Genomic DNA, 22,068 nt, shown 5'->3' with positions numbered 1-22,068 from the left:
AAACTGGCCTGTTCAGTCAAATAGACAAGTATCTCCTCACACTCATCAGCATCAAGAGGTATCACTGGCAGGTTGTAAAACAGATAGCTGCTTTATATATTGTAGGATAAATCAGATACAACTATCCAAGCTCAGATACACACGTCAATGGATGCAAAGTTATAAAACGAGCTTCTTGTCAAGGCCAAAAGATCCAGAGGAAATGTCTGCACTCTACACAAAGGGGTTCAGGCATAGTGCGACAAAGTGGAACGGGCCAATGAATTCAACAAATAAGTGGAATCCAAAATTAGACGGATGTATTTCACATACCCACACTTGTTTCCTTGGCAACGGTATGTTTGACTAATTGTTGTAATGAACTCACTGACTGTTCTTTAGAATTAGTGTAAGCATTAATAACATAATGTAATAGTTTTTAAAAAGACAATTTTACAGTGTGGATCTTTTGTACCTATACCACTTCGGACAATGTAAATGCAAAAATTGCATGCCAACTGGGTAGTACTTGTTGGAGAAACAGGGTTTTGGGGTCACTAATTCATTTGATGAATGGTTTGTAACTTCATTAGGACTCACATACCTTTAATGGCACAGCATGTGTACGATCAGCATTCAGTACATCAGAACTTCATCAGTGCTCATCTTTGCCGCAGCTTTATTATGAGCCAGTTTAGGCGATCACACACATATGGATACATGCAAAGTTTAGACATGCTCCAACTGTCCCGCATGGAGATAACACATTTGTAATCCATACCCACCTTGACCTTTTTTTTTTTTACTTTAGATGATGAAAAAATTATTGTTATTCTTATAACCATATGAAACTGTTTAGGATTAAAAGGAAACCTGCACATTTTTGGAATTTTGCCCATCATCCGCAATCATTATTTGAGACATAAACACTCTGTTTTCTGTGTGTTCTAAAGATATAAAAAATAGTTGAAGAGAGTGCTCATTACTGCACGTAATGGGACAGACCTATGCCACCTACATACAAAGACCGCTATTAAAACACCTCCAAAAAGGTTTTATGGTTTTATATAAGTGCTACAACCATGTAGCAACAGATACATTCATGATAATATGATAATAAAACCATATTTTGTTCCTTTAAAGCATCCTTCCTCTGCGCATTGATTTCACATGGCAACATAGAAACGAACGCCTACACCTAGCATTAACTATTCAGCAGTAGCAGCAGCTCCAATATGTCGCGTTATCTTTTGGTAGTGCCGAGGCATTGTGAACGCAGCGCTGATACGGCCGTGTTTGTGGTGAAGCTAGTCGCTAGCTTGCTAAAAGCTACTTGATGTGATGTGGCAAGGTGTCAATACGCCAGTAATGTAGTTTGATCGGCATAGCAATGTTAATAATGTTAATAATAATAATAATAATAATAATAATAACAACAACAACAATATACAACAACAACGTCGCTGTAGCTTGGTTAATATGCAGGTCATATCATGTGCAAACCTTTTTTATTGACCATGCTCAATGGGCGCATGTCTTGGACGATCATGTTTAAAATGCTATTTATTAGCTATTATTTTAGTTATTTATAAGCGTGTTGGTGACATAAGTACGTTAGAATTCCTTGAAGCAGAAAATAAAATAAAAATTTTGTAAATCGAGGTAATCGCATTACTCGAGGAATCGTTTCACCCCTCCTATAATGAGAAGCTATTCCTCCATTCATGAATGCATGAATGTACAAACGTTTGGATTTTGTGATTTGTGTCAGTTTTTCCAAGCTGAAAATTGCTCTCAGTGCCACAGGCAATCCGGCAGTGTGAATGTATTTATGAAGTGGGGTACGTTATGCATGTGTATACGTATGCATGGGTGTGTATGTATTCTCCTGCAGAGCACCAGTGACCTGAAATGTAGGGCGAGACCGCAATGCTGGGCTGACAGCATATAGTCCACCCCCTCTAACTCTGACTGACAGCTCTGTGACCTCGGCTGCCTCTCGCAACAACATTTTGGTCTTGCTTCCGCTTTAACAGCTGTCATTTCTTGCTATATCTAACAACTTTTACTGGGCAAAACTCATAGGGAGACTAGGGTGAAAATAGAGATACAGATGAAGAGAAATACATTTTAGACGGACAGGACGGCTGCTTATTTTTAACGCAACTGTCAAGAATAGCAAGGCCCTCAGGTGCCGTTACTTCACAGATCACATCAGGATTTTTCCTTTTTGGTCCTCATGCAGCACTTAGGCACATGCCTCTATCTGCCACTCTCATGCAAGGAAAAATTCCTGCTAATCTAAGGATAAAGTACAACAGCCGCATATCTCAGTGGATTTGTTCAAATCCAGGTCAAAAGGGTGCAGACAAGCAAAAGAGCAATATTGTACACAAGAGGGCTGGACATTCCAGTCATAGCCCGACCAAGGAAAACGCTTAAAACATAGAAAAATCAAAGAAAAGAGGCACCTGCCATAAAACGTACTGTGACAGAGCACAGGCAGACTGTCTTTGTCACAAGAGTGTATGAGAGCAGTTGTTTCTGGAGTTTAAGGGGAAGTCACATTTGATCTGCATTCCGCTGCAAAACTCACACTGTCACAGACACTGGGTTGCCTGTTGACACTGTGACAGTCAAAACATCATATTGGCCATTTGCAACTGCCATGCGCATCAGGCTTCTGGATAACATAAGGAGAAGAAGAATGTACAAGCAAGGAGGAGGGCAACAGATGGTGAGCCACACAGAAGCAGGACATCTTAAAAAGGGCCAGCAGTAGAAAGGACAGGAGAGGCAATGTTCTAACTGCCTCACATGTGTATCATAGCCGCCACATATCAAGCTGTTACGACTGTGAGAGGCAATTCCAAGTGCTTTTCAAGTGCATGAATGTGACTTGTGTTCCGTGAGTCCTGAGAACTGAAGTTGAAGCAAATAGCCATTTGGTTTAATGGGCAATCTGCACCACACGCTGCACTGACCCCCAGCACTTAGTAGGAGGTGAAGGCCAACCTATTAACAAAGAGTGGGAAGCTCCAGGCTCACCCTATCACACAAGGCCACACTTAATTAGACTGTTTGTTTAGGAAGGTTTAATGGAAAGATTGCAAATGCGGAGGGGGGATGTGAACTGCTCTCCTTGAAACTGCAGGCTGAAAGTCATCTGTCCAAGATGAAGCGGAAGGCACGTTGTGTTTGGGGCTTTCACTTTCTCAGGACTGACCGCACTGGTGAGCAGAAAAGGATACAACTCATTAAAAAGGTAAACTGTCAAAATACCGTAATTTTCGGTGTATAGGACGCACCGGTGTTTAAGCCGCACCCACTAAATTTAGAGAGAAAAACAGATTTGTACATATACAGGGTCAGGCAAAATTACCTGACACATTTGTAGGTTAAATAAAAAGGCAAATAAAGTAAAGAAACAAGAAAGTGTTTTTATTTTCGAAAAGTACAAATAATGCCATTTTTTTCATATATTGCCATTTTGCTTTGTTTCTTTATAATGCCATTGTTTTTCGTTTCTTTTTCAGGTACTGCCATGAATTGGACTGGTGAGCATCGCGCTTTCATTGTGGAAACGTTTATCAAAACAAACGACTCTGTAACTGCAACACAACGAGCGTTCCGTTTGCACTTCAATCTTGGTCGACATGATCTCGTACCAGCCCAAAACACCATCTTGTTATGGGGTACCAACTTCAGAGCTACTGGATCTGCATCGAGTGTGTGGACAATAATGGATGCCATTTGACTGATTTTATTTTTAAAACATAATGAAACAGAATGGCATTATTTGTACTTTTCGAAAATAAAAACACTTTCTTGTTTCTTTACTTTATTTGCCTTTTATTTAACCTACAAATGTGTCAGATCATTTTGCCTGACCCTGTATAAGCATATAACCATACATATAAAATCGCAGGAGTAATGTAGAGTAAGGACCTTCTGCAATTTCCGATGGGTTGACAAGCTTGTCGTGATTTACCTTATAGCTTGTGATTGGCTCCTGCCAAAGAAAGAGCGATTGTTTCCTCTCTGACTTGCGAGCGGCACAGTATTTACACGATCAGTACTATTTTTGACGTAACAGAGATGTCAAGAGATTAGAATATGGCCGTAAATTAGCCACACCGCTGTATAAGCCGCAGGGTTGAAAGTTTAAGAAAAAAGTAGCGGCTTATACACTGGAAATTACGGTAAGTGAAATGTCATTTTTCTCCACCTGTTTGTTACATATCAAGCTTATATATGAAACCTTTGGTTCATGGAGGATGAACAATATGTCCGACTGTTTCATCCCAAGTGCAGGAAAAAGCACATTAACAGGTCATTCCTCACTACAAAAGACTTTATGACACACAACTGTACATGAATATATATACTGTACATATATATATATATATAGTGTCATTTTTTTATGGTGTGCAATACGTCTGCAATTTGTGTGTTATTATTGATATACTGCATTTTCTTACTCTTATTGTATTACTTTCATCTTTCTTTCATTCCATTTTTATTTTAGTCTTGTTTATTCCCTGTCCTGTTTTATATGTAAATGTTGTATTTTATAATGCAACCGTGGAATTTCCCCAACATGGATAAATGCAAGACCTGCATGAAATGTTACACAATTAGTACAATCCTTCAAAAATATTGCATCCTTTTTTTTCCATCCACCCCTGCACCTTTTCAGACCATTTTCCCTGTCTATTTAATTAAAGGAGAGAAATTGGATACGCACCTATGAACACTCTAATTTCAAGAAAGCCGAACAGGGGGCGTGAAAAGTCGGCCCCAAAGACGCAGGCGCTGGATAAGAGCGGTGAAGCCTTGTCACTTGTGGAAATACTGGAGGATGCCAAGGTTAGCAGTGAGGACAGACTGGATGAGACAGTTGAAGCATGACGAACAGAATCCAAAATACAGCGCACGCGCTCGTGCTAATCCAGTGCCGATTTTTATTGAATGCTGCGCTGCTCTAACTCATCACTGCCTGAAAGGCCTGTGAGTGTAGATGTTTATCTAGTAATTCATTCATCCATCCAAGCAGAGGTCATAGAGACACTTGACAAATGTATTATATTCATTACTCAGTAAACGGAGGATTTTTTTTGCCAGAGAAGTACCAGTATAAGCAAACATATAAGCAATAAAACAAAAGGATTTTAATAATAATTGATCATTGATAGTTCTGATGTTTCAGAAGGAGTATACAAATGTTTAAAAACTGCAATTATTAGAGCCCTGAAAAAACGGATGCACGATAATGCAAGATAATCTTTGACCCCATCTACTGTACCATGATCACTTTGGGGCTTATATCTACATGATGCTGCGATTGGCTGGCGACCAGTCCAGAGTGTACACCGCCTCTTGCTCATAGTCAGCTGGGATAGGCTCCAGCATACCCCCACAACCCTGATGAGGATTAAGCGGCATAGAAAATAGATGGATGGATCTTCATGATGCAATATCAGGAGGTTTTTCATTTTAATACACAAAAACAATCCCTAAAAGAAGAAAATTGCTTAAAATATGACTAGGACAAGCGCTGACAAGGAGCATGTACCTACTTCCAATCCTCTTTTTTTGTGTGTTAAATATCCATGAAAATTGCTAATGGTCATGCTTTGACATAGAATTGAAATCACCGGATATATGAAGAAGATCCTCAAAATCTTGGCTGGTAGACATTTAAAAAGTATAACCTCATAGTTTTAGGGCTGGACAATATATCAATATTTTTAAAATAAAATAAAATAAACAAACATATCGTTCATAACGATATAGACTGGATTTGCGCTGTAACTACGGAAAAACTAGACCTCGTTACAGGCGTCATCTCCTGCTAGCACCAACCTTTGGAAGCAGAGCCTACCACCGAGCCCCGGAACAGCTACCCCTTGCTATAAGCGCCATCTGCAGCCAGCACCGGGCCTCGGAGTGCATGCACCTCACACCTGGCCAAGCAGCGGCAAACACCGGGCTTCGGAGCAACTTGCACCAGGAGTGGCTGTGGGTCTAGCTAGCACCGGGCTTCAGAGAAGCTACGGCTCGCAACAGCAAGCACTGTGCTCCGGAGAAGCTACACCTGTCACCAAGCACCATCTGAAGCAAACACCAGGCCGAGGAGTGACTACATTCAAGCCACAATTAACTGAACAACAACATTCGACATGTCACCGAAAAGTAAACCTAAGAAAACTAAAAACTCAGTTCATGTAAAAATGATGGTGCGTCATCGTTTCCTGTGGAAAATGGAGACAATGAGCTAACTGTAGCCTTTGTGCTATGAAAGACATGATTAATCAGCCATTAAAACAGCGAAAAGCCCATACCGTAAAGCACCGTGTATAAACCGCACTTTTTTTCCACTGGTAAGAAGCAAAAAATCGGGGTGCGGTTTATACACGATGACAGGTCTGTGACCAGACAGAGAAATTGACGAGAAGCCCATTTTAGAATAGCCGTCTGTGGGTCAGACAGTTGCTTTGACTTTACTGCCCTCTGCTGTACATTTGCTGAAAATGCTTGTGTATGCAACTAACTTATCTGACGGCTGTCTGTATTTTCACACAGTGAAACGATCTCTAAGATTGTTAAGATTTTTCAAATTTTACAACATATTTGACTTTGGCTAAACTCACTTTTTGGAAAAGATATGGGATATAAATTGTATTTCGATATTCAGCATAAACATATCGGGATATGTGTTTTGGTCCATATCGACCAGTTCTCGTCCATTTGATAAAAATGAGTGTATAGTTGAGTATATACTGTACTGTTGATCATTTTGAGGAACTTTAAAAGTTCTGTCCAACCTCTGTTTTACATCCGATTTAAAAACTAATTTTGTGTTACATGAATTACATGTGTTACATGAATTCTATTTACTTCCATTTCACACGGCTTCTTCTCACGATGTTGCTGTGCTGTTAAAGGGATAGTTCAGATTTTTTGACATGAAGTAGTATGACATTCCCATCAGCAGTGTAGTGCATCATGGTGCCTTACCCCCTCACTTGGCCCTGTGAGCTGAGGTTTGGTCGGATTTCGGCGATGGGGAAAGTAGTTCCGGTTAGTTGGTGGGGTCACTTAAGTAAAGAGCTTGGCTTCTCAAAACAACATGCGTTCAAAAGAGTAATGCTTTTGCATCGCAAAATCTGATCTCACTATCGCTCGGCCTGTCGTATCACTGCGCGCTGCCGCCTGTCCATTGATGTCCAATTCTTTACTCAAGGGGCCCCATCAAGTAACCTGAATTACATTCCTCATCACCGAAATCCGACCAGAACTCGGCTCACCGGACAAAGTGGGGGGTAAGTCACCCTTAATGCACGACACGGTTGATGGAGATGTCATACAACTTCATGTCAATAAATCCGAACCATCCCAATAAGAAAACTATGAAGGTTATTGCAATAGGTGATGACATGGCGAAAAAACAATATAGTAATCCCTCGTTTAATCGCGGTTAAATGGTTCTGGACCCCACCGTGATAAGTGAATTTCTGCGAAGTAGGATTCCTTCTTTTTAGAAAACCTATTTACGATCTTCTAAATACATTTTTCAACATTATTGGGGCCCTCTTGACATGAAATACCACCCATATAGTCACCTTTATATCCATATTACATTATAGTGGATACAATCAAAGAAAATATGCCATTTAAGACATCTATAAATAAAACTTGTGCTTGTGTGTGTCACAGTAAATGTGTTCCGGTGTTAGTATGGGAGCAAAAATAGTATACATATAGACAGGAAGTGACCTTGAGGTTGAGGGTTGAATTTTAACTTCTGTGGCCGCAACAGCAGCCCGTGTTATGATTATGATGATGATTATTATTATGTTATTATTATTGTGTCTGTTGTGACATAATTTAAACCTGCAACAAAGCCTGTTGTACCGGCGATCAAGTCTGGTATTTGTCTCACCTAACAATTACTGACACCTAGTGACCAGCGTAGAATACTACATTCACAATTTCAGTCTTCTATTAAATGGCTTATATTTGTATTTTATTTCATTTAGCCATTTTTATGCTTGAAACGGCTTAATTTAGGCCAAAAATATGTACAATTTGCTTAAATATGCATTTTTTTCAACTTATGGGACATATTCAACCACAAAACAGCATGATTTAATAACTAACATGTTTAAAAAACCATGATAGAATGAAGACACGGAATTTGAACTACAATGTGGCTAGGGACGAATGTACATCCCTTTCTTTAAGATGTTCAAAAACTTACAGAAGCCCCTTGAAAGCAGTTTCTTTCCCGACATTTTTGCGGCAAAACAGCAAGTCGACAAGTCGATCCTCACACAGCCGGTACAAGAGTGTGAAGTTTAGGTTAGTTGTCATCGTTTAATTTAAATAATTGTCCATAATGCATGTGCATGCGATTTTTATGGATTTGAATTTGGACGGATCAATATGTGGCAGCACAAATTAGTGGTGAAATAAAATAAATAAATGTATGGGAAACACTGCTTTCAGACCATCATTCAAACACACCACACCATGCAAGCACAACCCCTTCTGGATCGTCGGGCTCCGTCTTTACCTTGCTCTAGCCACACTTAAAAAGGTGGGCCAGCTGTCCAGAGCTGTGCCATTCAAGAGGTTGCATGCGTGCCAGTTCAACAAGATTCTCTATCCCTGCAAATTAAACTGATTGACACACAGCATGCTGTGAAGAAGTAGAGGTGGGGGGTGGTCAGTCAACAGCTTGCACGCTCTTTAAAATGGATGCACAAGATCGTGCAAGTGAAAGGGTTGACAGACTTTCACCATATCACGATTTATGACAGAGGACAAAAAGCTGTTTGGAGTCAGTACTAGATTTGCCAAATGGATGTCCCAGCAGGAGACGTAAGGCACACCAGGAGAGCAACAAAGGGTGTGTTTGTCTGTTAAACTAACACTCGACACCCCCACCTATCTCCATCTTCCCACCCACAGGGGGTCCTGGCTGCCCTTCTGCTTCATCTGCATGTTCACAGCAACACAAACAAACACACATGGCCGACAATGCACACATCCACATGCACATACAGATTTGAATGCCCCAGCAGCTCCATGCTCTCATCCAAGTACAATTATGTCTATGGGACACTGGAATAAGCCAAAATGCTAAACTTCAAGCACCAAAAACCAGAATGCATAAATCAGTGGACGTCGTCATGGTGATAATGTCCACTTCTTTTGGACAGTGTGTTTTAGCCTCATGCACACAAAGACTTGGGGTGGGTGGAGATAAATAGATGGGTTCAGATCCAGCTGTGTGCTCATCTCCATGCTGGCCTGTCAAGCTGCTGGTGAGCACAGCTTGTGTGTGTGTGCGTGTGTGCATGTGTTACATATGTCTGGCTGTATATGAATGGAAAGGAGCCAACATTATTACTGAGGAGCAGTGAGAGATCTTGGAAAGCCTCATGCTGAGCTTGGCCTGGCCTGCATGTTGGACTGGAGACACCAACACACATAAACATGGCTTTTCCTGCAGTGGATAAGTGATGAGGCCCTCCTTGGTATATATACTGGACATTGACCATGGCTGGTTATCTCAGGTACAGTATGACAATGTTTGCCAGATATTCTGAGCAATTTAAACAAAGGCATGAAAAATTACACTTTCTGTGAATAGCCAAGAAGGGCTTACACCAGGCAACAATACCGTTCGTCAGTTTATAAGATCAGTGACAATGACACTGCAACATCCATAGACAAATGGACATCAATTATCAACGAAGCTATAACTAAGCTATTGGGTGCATGTGGAAAACGTCCATTGTTTATCCATAATTAAATGCAGAGAGCATTTGTAATATCACGTTTCTGTGTCCAAAACCCTTTGCACGTTTTCCAAGGCCCTGTCCACACAGAAAGGCTCCTGGAATATTTTTTTTTTGGGCGGGTTGAAAAAAATTGCATCCACATAGTGTCGGATCAGTAGTCACACCCACACAGAAACGAACGAACAGACGAACGGGAACTGGGTGAAAGCAATGTAATAAATAAGGCACACCTACATGTGGTGCTGTAGACAGATACACAGACAGAACCACGTGACACACCAAAACTACAGAACAAAGAACGCATGTGCATAAGGTCCATCATTTTCAGCTTGTCTAAAGTGGCTGGTTTGTCTATCTACAGAAAAGTGGAATTACTTCTGCGAGTCACTTTGGAGTATAAAACTAAAAATATCAGGAAGATGTCGACTGGGAGTCAAACCAGTCAAAATATTCAGATGTTATGTTGACTTTTAGGTCACCAGTACACAACCAGTCACATCTGGTAACGTGCCGTCGACCGGGAGGGGACAGGGCAGCGATGAGAAAGTAGTGTTTTGCTTGTCCACACGACAAAGACAAGGCGGTTCCTTCATTCTTTTTGGGAAAGCCCTCAATAAACTTTAAATGGTAGAAGGCACAGTGAGGGTGGCATCAATGTCCAGGGCACTCAATTACTGATGCATTAGTAAACTATGAATTAATTAAAGATAACCCCATGTTTGACTGACTAAATTTGAATGGGCGTGCTTCTCTGTTATATAAAAACAAACTCAACTTTACATTATTGTCCTCACTACTGATGAAAGCAATTATTAGTATCTGCATCAAAATGTAACGGTTGATTCTTTGATTCAGGACCACCCCTCCACAAAGTTATGTGCAAAATGGGTTTTGTATCTAGGTTTAGTATTTAGTAAATCCTGGTACACAAACACACACACAAACAACAAATACACATGATCAAAAACATTACCTCTTTGGTAAAGAATGTAAGTATATATTTTTTCCCTAAAGAATAGAAACTGTATATATACTGTACATACACTGTACATTTCCTCTGTAGCCCCCCCTCATGTCTCACAGTGTGACGTCCATATGAGTCGCTGTGGTAATGTAAATATGTGAAATGATGTCAAATGATCATAGGTTTGAGACCCAGTGTGGACCAAAATACAAAAACTGTGACTGGTTGCCAGAGATTTCTAGAATAATCTTTAGTACATCATTGACAAAAACTAACAAAACTTGATAAGTGTCCAGCTTTTTCCATCAATATTGAAGGGTTCCCATGACAACGAATGATATGCCATTCTCTTTATTGTGAGCAAGCGCAATACTTATTAGTTTCAGCATAAAATTACTACATAATTATGTAGTGGGAAGTCATCTTAATGCCAAAACTGTAAAACAAGCCTTTCATCCTGTGACATAATATAAGGGTTTGTGTCAATCTAAAATATTAAATTACGAAACAAGAGTATGGTTTGGCCATAACAATGAAATACATTTTTAAAAAAACATCTTCTTGCGCACATTTATTTACACTGCTTGATCTCTATTTATAGCCAAACAAAAGAATAAATAAAAGCTGCCTCATTATTGTATTCCTCAAATGAATACTGCATGTACTGTATCCAGGAGAGGCAGGTGAATATATTTAATACATCATTTAAAAGCTGCCTTACAACGGATGCAAATATAGTAAGTGCAAAACCAGCAAAGTGCGTGCAAAATATTTAAAACATTTTAGGGAACGTAGCCTTTGGCCAGATTGTGATTGTGTTACATAGTGTGAGTGGATAATTGGTACATTTCAATAGAAAAAAAGTGATAATGCACCCAAAAACAACACAAAGACACAGAAGGTCAAAACAAAAGACAAAACACATTATCGACAACTAATCTCCAGTTATTGGCGCTTTCCTGTTTCGCACAGTAAAAACAGAACATTCCTGCCATCCGTGTGTAGTAACAAAAAGTAGTGTATTGGGTCACGTCAACACAACGCTTGCCTACCGTCCACCGCCATGCTCGGTCTCAGCGTGGGTCTGTCCGTGGTGCTGTCACCAGGGTTCTTCCATTCTGCTGCCAGACCAAGGACCAAGAAAATGTCTGGCCGAAAGATGAAGAAGGGGTCCTCTAATGCGGAGAGCAGGACCACACACTCTCACTCTCTACGACCATTTGTTGTCAAGGAAGCCGGCACCCGGCACTGGTGAAGCGGCAAACACTCAAGCTCCGCCCCCTCTCCGCACCTGACGGACCAGAGAGGTCACTACGTCTCTCTCTCTTCATTTTTCTTTACGTTTGAGTCTTAATTACGTTATTTTTTAATGCAGAACGTGGCTTACATCATTAAATTAGTCTAATTTAAGTGTCTCTTTAACATATTGTCTTTATGCTAAGTGGCTTGATTTAAAAAAATGGCTTGTGTTTTCTTTACAGTATTTCTATTACATGTTTGCCACCAGAAATAATGATAATTGAATTAATCAATTCCAGGATCAAACTGCCACCATGCAAAGATCATTACCTGCACAGGCAAAGTTTTGAGCAACATTTTCAACTGTCCTAAGTGTGGAAGATGTAGGACCGCAAGGTGGCCACACAGTCAGTAGTCAGGAGATCTAGAAGGTCTGGGTTCGAATCTCCGTTGGGCATCTCTGTGTGAAGTTTGCATGTTCTCCCCGTGCGTTTGTGGGTTTTCTCCAGGTACTCTGGCTTCCTCCCACATTCCAAAAACATGCATGTTAGGTTAATTGGCGAGTCTAAATTGTCCACAGGTATCAATGTGAGTGTGAACGGTTGTTTGTTTATATGTGCCCTGCGATTGGCTGGTGCCCTAAGTCAGGTGGGATAGGCTCCAGCGTACCCGCAACCAGGTATGCTGTCATTTGGTATAAGCGGCATACTGTAGAAGATGGATGGATGGTAAAAGATGTAAACCACTTTCTGTGAAAGCTTAAAAACAATAAATGTTGCACTCACCAGTAGTTTTGATGACTTGTGTCTAACTAAGAGAGATTTGCACTGCAGGGGATTGTGTCTGACTCAGAAAAGGGCAAGCGGAATAGAAAACTTGTCAATACTTTGAAATTATATAAATCATTTTATTGTCTTAGTGTTACTCTTCTATGGCAACTATAAACTAAGTCATTTTATTTGTGCAGGTTACAGCCTTGTACAAATAGATTTAATTTATGTGATAATCTACAAAACCTGGATGCTTTCCGGGGTGGCATGGCTTAGGTGGTAGAGTAGTCCTCTACCAACCTGAAGGTTGCAGTTTTGATCCTCCGTCCTCATGTCGAAGTATCCTTGGGCAAGATACTGAACCCCCAGTTGCTCCTGATGCTGCGTCATCAGTAAGTAAATGTAGTAGCAGTGTCAAAATTTAATTAAGGGCTGATATTCTTCTATAAATGTCTAAAACTAGCCACCCACTATATTTTCCAACTGGCAGCTATTCTTCACTTCAAAAAGGATCTTTGGGGAGCAAGTGGTGATCGAGTCTTTGTGAGTATAATCTCACCATATCCCCAACTAATTGATTCTCTTGGCGTTCAGATGCTTGCAGACTGCACAGTATAAGTGTGCCAAGAGACCCGTCCCTGAAAGACCTTAAAGAGGAAAGAATGAGGGCAGTGGTGTTTTTATATTTCAAGGTGACTACAGTAATCTCAGCCCAACATTATTTTTCTTCGAGTGCTTCTTCTTTTGGTTTTCCAATAACAAGTATTAAAGGTGCCACATCATGCCACCTGAGTTTTTAATGATGCTCTTACAGTAATATGTGTTCCTAGTGTGTCCCCACTATGTGCATACATAAAACAACAGAAAGCTCAATACTGGCATGGTGGAAAAGACTCATGCATGCTACAAGTCCACTGGTTAGTGTGTGCAAATATTTGGTTGTTCTGGGCGCTGGCAACCCAAGCTATGCCACTGATTGCAGCGACTGTCTTTGACTTTCTGAGACACACACACACACACACACACACACGCACACACGCGCGCACACACACGGCTCCCTAAAGACACACACATACAGATTTGCAAATGTGTTTAATCTCAGAGACAGATCTTAATTTAGAAGTGTGCTCATGTACGCCTGAAAGGACATTTGGTCCTGTCTAACAGTGAACAGCCAAAGCATGTATCTTTAATTCAGAGGATGGTCAGCACTGTGAATAATGAAACACGCAGACAGTGGAGGACTGAGTGAGAGGGTTGTTGTGCAAGCTGAGCGGCAAAGTCAGCAACACTGATCCATGTAACGTTCCCACTGAGTTTGTCGTAGCAACTTCTAGCTGTGAACAGGTGAACAAGGCATGATTTGAACCAACCATGCATTGCATCCTTTAAGCAACTGATGACGCCATTAAACATTCAGTATATAGGCCTACTCATGCCACCACATATGTCCTCCTCGTGCCAAGGTTTTTGATACGATTACACAGAAAACATATTAAACTCATGCACACACTTTCATGCATACCACTTTACAAATACTTGGAAATGTGCTTGTGCTCCAACAGTGTGTTGTGGCCTGATAGCAGTAAGAAAAAGGGAATTCACTGAGCTTGAGCGCTATTCAAAGCGAGAGGAGCACTTTTTGAAAAGACATAGAGAAGCTATTGATGCTGGAGTGTGGCATCAGCCTTCCCAAAGCCGGTGTTATGGTGAATGGCTGTCCTTTCGTGAACACTGAGAAAACACTACATGGAAAAAAAACATAAAAAAAAAACCCTGGGTGGTGTATTTGAATAAGCAGAAAGTTTCAAAGAAGTGAAACCTCAATGGAGCTTCCTCCAGTAGTTAATCTGATATGAAAGGGGTGGTTCTTTCAGGTGAAAGTGAAAGAAATCTGATGAATTCCCACAGGAAGCTTTACACTGCTGAGTACAAATGATAGAAAGACAGCCACTTTATATTGTAAGGTTGCACTCTTGGGCTGTTTTCTCAATCATAGACCCGGGGAAGTGCTTGTACTTTTTAATGGTAATGGTTTAATTCATTTTGAACATGCATGCAAGTTACACCTGAGTACATCACACAGTACACTTTACAGTACCACATGTCCAAAAAGGAGTAGGAAGAAGCAAAGCTTGTTTAATCCTACCCCTCATCCAATTCACATCTGTTGCAATTAATTTTTTCACCTCCTGCTTTCGAAATGTAGTTTTTGCCAATTGTGAATTCATAGGAAAGTGATAAGGCAATATAACAATGTGGTCAATGACAGTCAAGGTATATACACTTACTGCAAAGAAATTATATAGCAGACTTAATGATAATAACTAGGGATGAGCCGGATACTCCTTATAAACAAATATCCGTTACAGATAATGCATTTTTGTCGAGTACGAGCATTAAACGAGTACATATTGTCATTATCCGTAATTGTGATGAAAGAAAATCCTCATAATGTATTCACTATTCACGCTCTGTGATTGGCCAGTCACACATGCCCCTCTTGAGACAGACTCTGCAGGCTGCAGGTGGCAGGCACAGAAGAGCTGCGTGGTGCCTCATTCACGTACACGGCGCAATTGGCAAGTTGAAAACGGCTTGTGTGGTGTTACCCACTGCCTCCACTTTATTAGGTATTCCTCAACTCGCCTCTATTTCGGTTTGTATCCAAAGTTACTTGGTAAACTTGTTTCGTAATGTACGCGGTGCATTTGACAAGACAGCGCTGTGCAGGCTTGTGTTGAGTCAGTCATATATGCTCAATTGGGGTAGCATGATCGCTTTTTTCCTTGAAAGGTATGTTTGTCTTATTCCATGAAGTCATCATAAAACAGGAGTGCTACCTACAATACTGTATAAGAATTTTGTTCATTTTCACTTGGCGGTACACAGACAGTGGTAACAGTAACCTGCATTGACTGGCCACAACATTAGGTACACCTGCACAAGAGCTGCAACAAACATGCTGCCTGTATGGCTATCATTCTACATTATACACATAAGCGTGGTAAAGTATTACACCCCTCTCAATACGTTGCAGTATGCACGTTGCAATCTTAAACTTGTTTCGAAACGTACACGGTACACACAAGACACAAGACAGCTGTATATGGCTTGTGTGGATGTCACTGCCACTGTGTGGATGTCTATGCACTGCTTGTACTGTTTCTCAAAATCACTCATTTTAGTGCATTGTTTGGGTTACTTATTCAATCTGTTCCACAACTTGATTCCACATACAGAAATGCTAAAAGTTTTAGCGTTGTCCGTGCATGTACAATAAGTGTTTTCAGATAAAGTTTTCCATAAGGTCATATTTCTCCTCTCTTGTTGAGAAAAATTGTTTTACGTTGTACAGACAGAGTGCGACCCTTTCTGAGGAGACCCTTTCTCTAAAACAATGCGGTATCGCCACTCATTTATTCAAGATGTGGAGCAAACCCTATTTGAGAGAGTCCATTTGCTAGCTTTTGATCATCATCTTGTGTCTTCAGCACTGCGACCTCCATATGGTTACCTTTGCTGTGTGTGTTCATGCATTCCATAAGGGTGTTTGGTATGTATACGCATACATGGAGGGACAAATGGGATGTATATCTCCCTGGACCATGTGTCTCTGCCCCTCTCTACACATAACCCCCTGCCTTCCTACTCTGCAACAATACAGGCCGGAAAGTTGGCCTCCAGGCAGGAAGAAATTGAACGGAGACATAAAAGAAGAAAGAAAAAAAGAGGATGTAAGATTTGCACCATCGCTCATCATCCTTTCTCATCTTAGGTTTCATCTTTGAAAGTCAGTTGCATTTACTCTTGCGGTCACTCTGCTTCCCTCACCCCAAAGACAATTCCTTTGACCGTAATTACTTTTTAGTTATGCCTTTTTTTTAACCGGAGTTCACTAAAAGTTTACTTTTTTTAATTGGATAAATTTCCCATTTTTGCTTTTAAATTCAAGTGCTGATAATGGATGATGATTAGAATTCCAGATTACATAAATTGATCTTCAGAGATCTTTCTCTTCCCTTCGCTTCACCATCTTCAAAACCACACGGCAACAAGACAATAATAGCGAGATGCCTAGATTCTTCTTTGTCAGACCCTGCCCATTTCTTTCTAAATCCCACTGTAAGCTGTTCCCATTCTCTCCACCTCTTCCACTTTCATCTATTTGTGTTTAGCAGTCATTAACTGTGTGAATTGTAAGACACTTCTCTCCTTTATAAATAAAACAGTGCGTCCTGGTCACAAGTGTTTAAATAACAAATCTTGAGAACAGCCTAGTTCAATAATCCAATTTATCTGCGAAGGCATTAGGGAAACAAATCAACTTGACTCAAGCTCACGCAAGCTGGTGGTCTTTTCATGTGAGATATACACCCAATTGACACGTTTTTCACGTTCTCTTGCTTGTTTATTAATTGTTTGTAAGCATCCCCCTCACTTAGTGCTGTATATATTATATATTCAAGAGGCTTCCTGCACTATTTACTCAAGGTGACCTTGCTGCTTAAGCAGAAGAATGAGGGGTTCATTTTGTTCGCATGGCAATTAGCCTAATGAATCACATCTAGTATGATTGACCCCCAATTCACTCGTGTCATGTTCTTTGACGCATTACTATTCAAAATACAAACTCACCCTTTGTCTCCTTTCCACAGTCGCAGCTTTCGGGACACCCATCATCAGAGTGAAAACTTTGTCGTCGCACTGGGCTTAGAAGATCAATAATTCCATTGGAGCATGCCTTGGCAAAAATGACTCCAGCTGACTTGTGCTTTGCTTGTAAGGTAAAGCAGTTTACTTTTGACCTTTTCCAAGGACACTTTTCTTTCTTTCTTATTACACAGTTGCTAATCAGAGTTTATAAATCCTTAAGCATCTCAGGCCATCATTTGGTGTAAGTCACACTTTGTGCTTGCATTCAAGAGATGGTAATTGAGCTTAGCATATGTGTGTGATAGTGGAAAACAAGGATGTGTGTGTCCCATTTGGTGACATTGCTTCATGGTTTGTTAAGAGCTAAAGTCAAGTCAGAGTTGCTGCCCAAACAGTAAGGATGATGCATTTGTGTTTGCTCCTGTGTGTCCATGTACATTTGTGGAAGATTACGTCTGTAAGATTGCCGTTTAGTCATTCCACCAACACCCTGTGTGTCTTTTTCCTTTTACAATGACAAAAAACATGAATGGAATATAATCATATTTGTTTCCATCTAATAAGTGTTCATATTTTCTTCTGGTCGATGTTCAAATTGACATTATCACTCTATGAACATCTGCTGTGAAAAATATTGACAAATTCAGTAATCCTCTCTTCTATATGTATGCTAGAGAAACATAAATAATGCTTCTATGTATTCATGCAAAGTGACACACACATAAATATACACGCTGTATCATGCAGTGTGCAACATGCTTACATCACGAGATGCCTATAATACACATAAGCAGTCTAGGCTATTAGTGTTATTGTTTGCAGCAATTGCACCGATTACGCAATTTTTCCACATATCATTATTCCAAAAGTCAGGGGTTTTATTATTTGCATTAATCAAACCAACTGATTACAAAAAAATCCTTCTTTCTGTATACCGAAAAACTCAAAACAGCTCATCGTAACATCCATCCATCCATTTTCTATGCTGTTTCTCCTCATTACGGTCGTGGGAGTATCCCATCCCAGCTGACTTCGGGCGACAGGCGGGGTACACCCTGGACTGGTCACCAGCCAATCGCCCAATCGCTGGGCACATATAGACAAACAATCATTCACACTCACATTCATACCTATGGACAATTTAGAGTCGCCAGTTAACCTAACATGCATATTTTTGGAACGTGGGAGGAAACCGGAGTACCCGGAGAAAACCCACGCACGGAGAGAACATGCAAACTCCACACAGAAAATGCCCAACGGAGATTCGAACCCAGGTCTTCCCGATCTCCTGACTGTGTGGCCAACATGCTAACCACTAGACCACCATGCGTAACATACGTTTGAAAAATCGAACATTGAATTTCAAGAAGAGAATTATCTAAATCAGATACCCAGGGGATGTAATTTGTATTTTAATTCTGTATCCAAGTGAATTCATATAAGCCTTATAAGCCATATAAGCACATCAAAGTGAGTGGCTACAGCAGTGGTGAGACAATGTTATCTCTTCAGTCTTCATGGCCTTCCATTTATGTAGCATCGTCTATTGCCAACATTGCAACTACTTGTTTTAGTGGAGGGTGTATGGAAGATAGCAGGGCTCCAGTAGATATATCATAAAAGTGTGACAATGGACCATATGTGCTTGAGCGAGAAGTACGTTTTTCTCTTATACTAATAATTTATTAACACTAATGAAAGAGACTGTCAGTGTCTTTCGCCAATTATCCAAACCAGTGATATTAATTCAAACTGTACTTTATATATTATGAAAAATAATCAGACTGTGGATGGAGCTGGATGAAATGAGGCGCTGAGGCACTTTGTCTTTAAAATTCTTCCTCAACAGTGTAAGCTATATATTTTTAAATCTGCCAGCCAGTCCATTTTCATCACAGCATCTTTTTCCAGCAACACAATGATCTGTATACTCTCGGCTGCGTAAATGAAGAAAAATATAAAGGCTCGTGCAAAGGCGTGGATGGGTGAAGTGAAACGTGATTGAAACCAACTGATATATGGCACCTCGTCTCCTCAAGGGATGAGAATTAATTTGTTAATTTTTACTGTTACTGTAATCTCCTCTCTCAGGTTGGAATGTGGACTCTTCAGCATAATCACGATGTGAAATATGTTATAGCTGTCACATGCTCATATCCCATGTCATCTAGCCATCCACAATTGGCGGACCTCTGTCCCAATCAAGACCCATGCAGCATCTTTTCTATATGGGCCGAGACTCTCTCCACAAATGCACTTATCTCACAGCACTCATAGCAGCTTCTATGCAATTGAACCGCATCTAAAAACTGACAAGAACAAACCAGTTGATGGTCGTCTCTGATGACCTCAATACAACTTCCTAGAACTAGAGCTCATCCTGTGCAACCTTGGGGTGGGTGATACTGCAAATTTTTGTATCGCCAGCCAATCGCAGGGCACATATAGACAAAGAACCATTCACACTCTCATTAATACCTATGGACAATTTAGAGTTGCCAATTAACCTAACATGAATGTCTCTGGAATGTGGGAGGAGGCCGGAGCACCTGGAGAAAACCCACGCGCACGCGGGGAGAACATGCAAACTCCACACAGAGATGCTCAACGAAGATTCAAACCCAGATCTTTCAGATCTCCTACTGAGTAGCCAACGTGCTAACCACTCGGCCACCGTGCAGCATATACTTTATTTTAATATGCAAATTGTTAGAAAATAACTTTCTATTTTGCTTGCTATGTCACGCTATGTCACGCTTTTGGTACCCCTTTCAGGAGAATGACCCATATAACAATATAAGACAATGTAACAATACCAACAAAATAATAAAAGTAGGAATGGTTTATTTGTTTCAGACTTGCTTATTCATTAGTTACATTAAAGGGACTGTTTACAGCTGGCACAAAAAGAAAAAAATATAAGAAGAACACCACCGGCTAGCACATGTTGCCATTAGTGGTTTAAAAGAGCACTTTGAAAGGAATTTATTTTTTTTTTTTACAATTGTAATTATCTTTCCAGATAACTGGCGTTCATGGCTGTCACTCACCGTCGTTTCGTGCACATTCACAGGAGCGGTTCTAGAGAGGCAACCAAGGGGGCACCATTGTCCTCACAGGTTGCTGTCAGTCAAGCGTGGATAGCGCCACCATTGTAACCTGTCGTGCTGTGTTGCTAAATGTTATACTGTATACTTCATTAGACAGAAGGCTTTGCGCTGTAGACCAGAACTGAAAAAGGGTGCAGTACAGTGTTCCCTTGTTTATGGCAGGGGATAGGTTCCCAAAATAGCCCGCAATAAGTGAAATCCGCAAAATATCCAACTATATTTTTGTACAATTATTTTATACTGTATGTTGTAAGGCTGTAAAACCCCTCACCATACACTTTATACACTTTTCTCAGACAGGCATTAACATTTTCTCACATTTCTCTCTTGTTTAAACAGGAAACAGGCAGTCCTGGAAGGAGATTGATTGACAATGGTCTACAGCCAATCAGAGCGCAGAACACAATGGACGGGTTCTTCCTTAGCCAATCAGGACTGTTGTGGCTCTATAGTTACAGAGATGAACTGGGCTACACAACACCCTCTACTGGTAGCAGTAGTAAATACAATAACAGACACATGCAACAGAGCACCAAAAGATCACTCTAATACACGTCAAAGACGCAGAACACAGTGTGCGTTCATATCATTCATATAAATCTGCGAAACAGCGCATCCGCGAGGGAAGACTGTATACTGTTGTCTGACCTACCAGTGAGTAAGATAGTTGTGCCGTTAGAGAAATGAAAAGTTGAGATATGTTGCTGTTCCTCTTTTTCTGTGCAAGACACTAACATAAGTCCCAGTGAGGATTTTTTCTTTTTTAGTGAAAGTTATAATATGGGACATTTACGGGAAGCTATTCAGGAGACATACGGGAGTTTCCTGACAAAAATGGGAGGGTTGACAGGAATGCTATGTTGATAGAAGTACTGGGACATCTACCAATTACATTAACATGCAGGGAAATAATTGTCTCCTTTGCTACTATGACAGCTTGCGCTCTTCTGGGAAGACTTTCTACAAGATTTTAATGGGATTTTTTGTCCATTCATCCAGAAGCGCATTTCTAATGTTAGAGATCACTAATGGGGAGGACCTCATTTATTCTTTTTTGAAAAACAGACGCGGCCTAAGGCATTAAATAACACTTTAAAAATAATTAAATAAAGAAATATCGTGTATACAACAAAATATTAAGTCTTAATATGTCTCCTACACTACTACTACTACACTACGTTATGCTGTATATGCATTTGAAAGGTGCAATAATAACACAATTAAGACTAGAACGCTTACTTGTAATACTGTAATTAACACAAAACGCTACGTCTCACAGCGGAAATAGTCATTTATTCATCAGGAAGTAGCGCCCCTTTGTGGGTATACGTTTTATGACAGCCAATGTAGCACAATCAAGGGCGAATCAGTACCTACAGTTGAATCCTTTTCTCTGTATTAATGTCTAAACTTTGAGTGTTAAAAGTGTGATTGTGCATAATTACACCAACTATCATCAACAAGTACCCGCTTATTAAATTAGGCGTTAGAAATCTGTAAAGTAAAAGCAGTGGCCCGCCTGTCCAGTGGGGGCTCTG

General features: G+C 40.4%; 1 protein-coding gene across 1 annotated transcript in view; it reads right to left on the bottom strand.

The window, feature by feature from the left end:
* samd10b (sterile alpha motif domain containing 10b) overlaps positions 1–11,988 on the bottom strand; it is a 64,347-nt gene extending 52,359 nt beyond the window's left edge. Inside the window, exon 1 of the mRNA XM_054794351.1 lies at positions 11,808–11,988. Within this exon, the coding sequence (XP_054650326.1) occupies positions 11,808–11,820 (13 nt within the window). The 5' untranslated portion in view covers positions 11,821–11,988. The remainder of the gene's footprint in view (positions 1–11,807) is intronic.
* Between the last annotated feature and the right edge of the window lie 10,080 nt (positions 11,989–22,068).

This window comes from Dunckerocampus dactyliophorus, chromosome 1 (genome assembly GCF_027744805.1).
Source record: "Dunckerocampus dactyliophorus isolate RoL2022-P2 chromosome 1, RoL_Ddac_1.1, whole genome shotgun sequence".
In the NCBI taxonomy this organism is placed as follows: Eukaryota; Metazoa; Chordata; class Actinopteri; order Syngnathiformes; family Syngnathidae; genus Dunckerocampus; species Dunckerocampus dactyliophorus.
The sequence above is the reverse complement of the archived record's forward strand: the minus strand, read 5'-3'. Positions and strand labels throughout refer to the sequence as shown.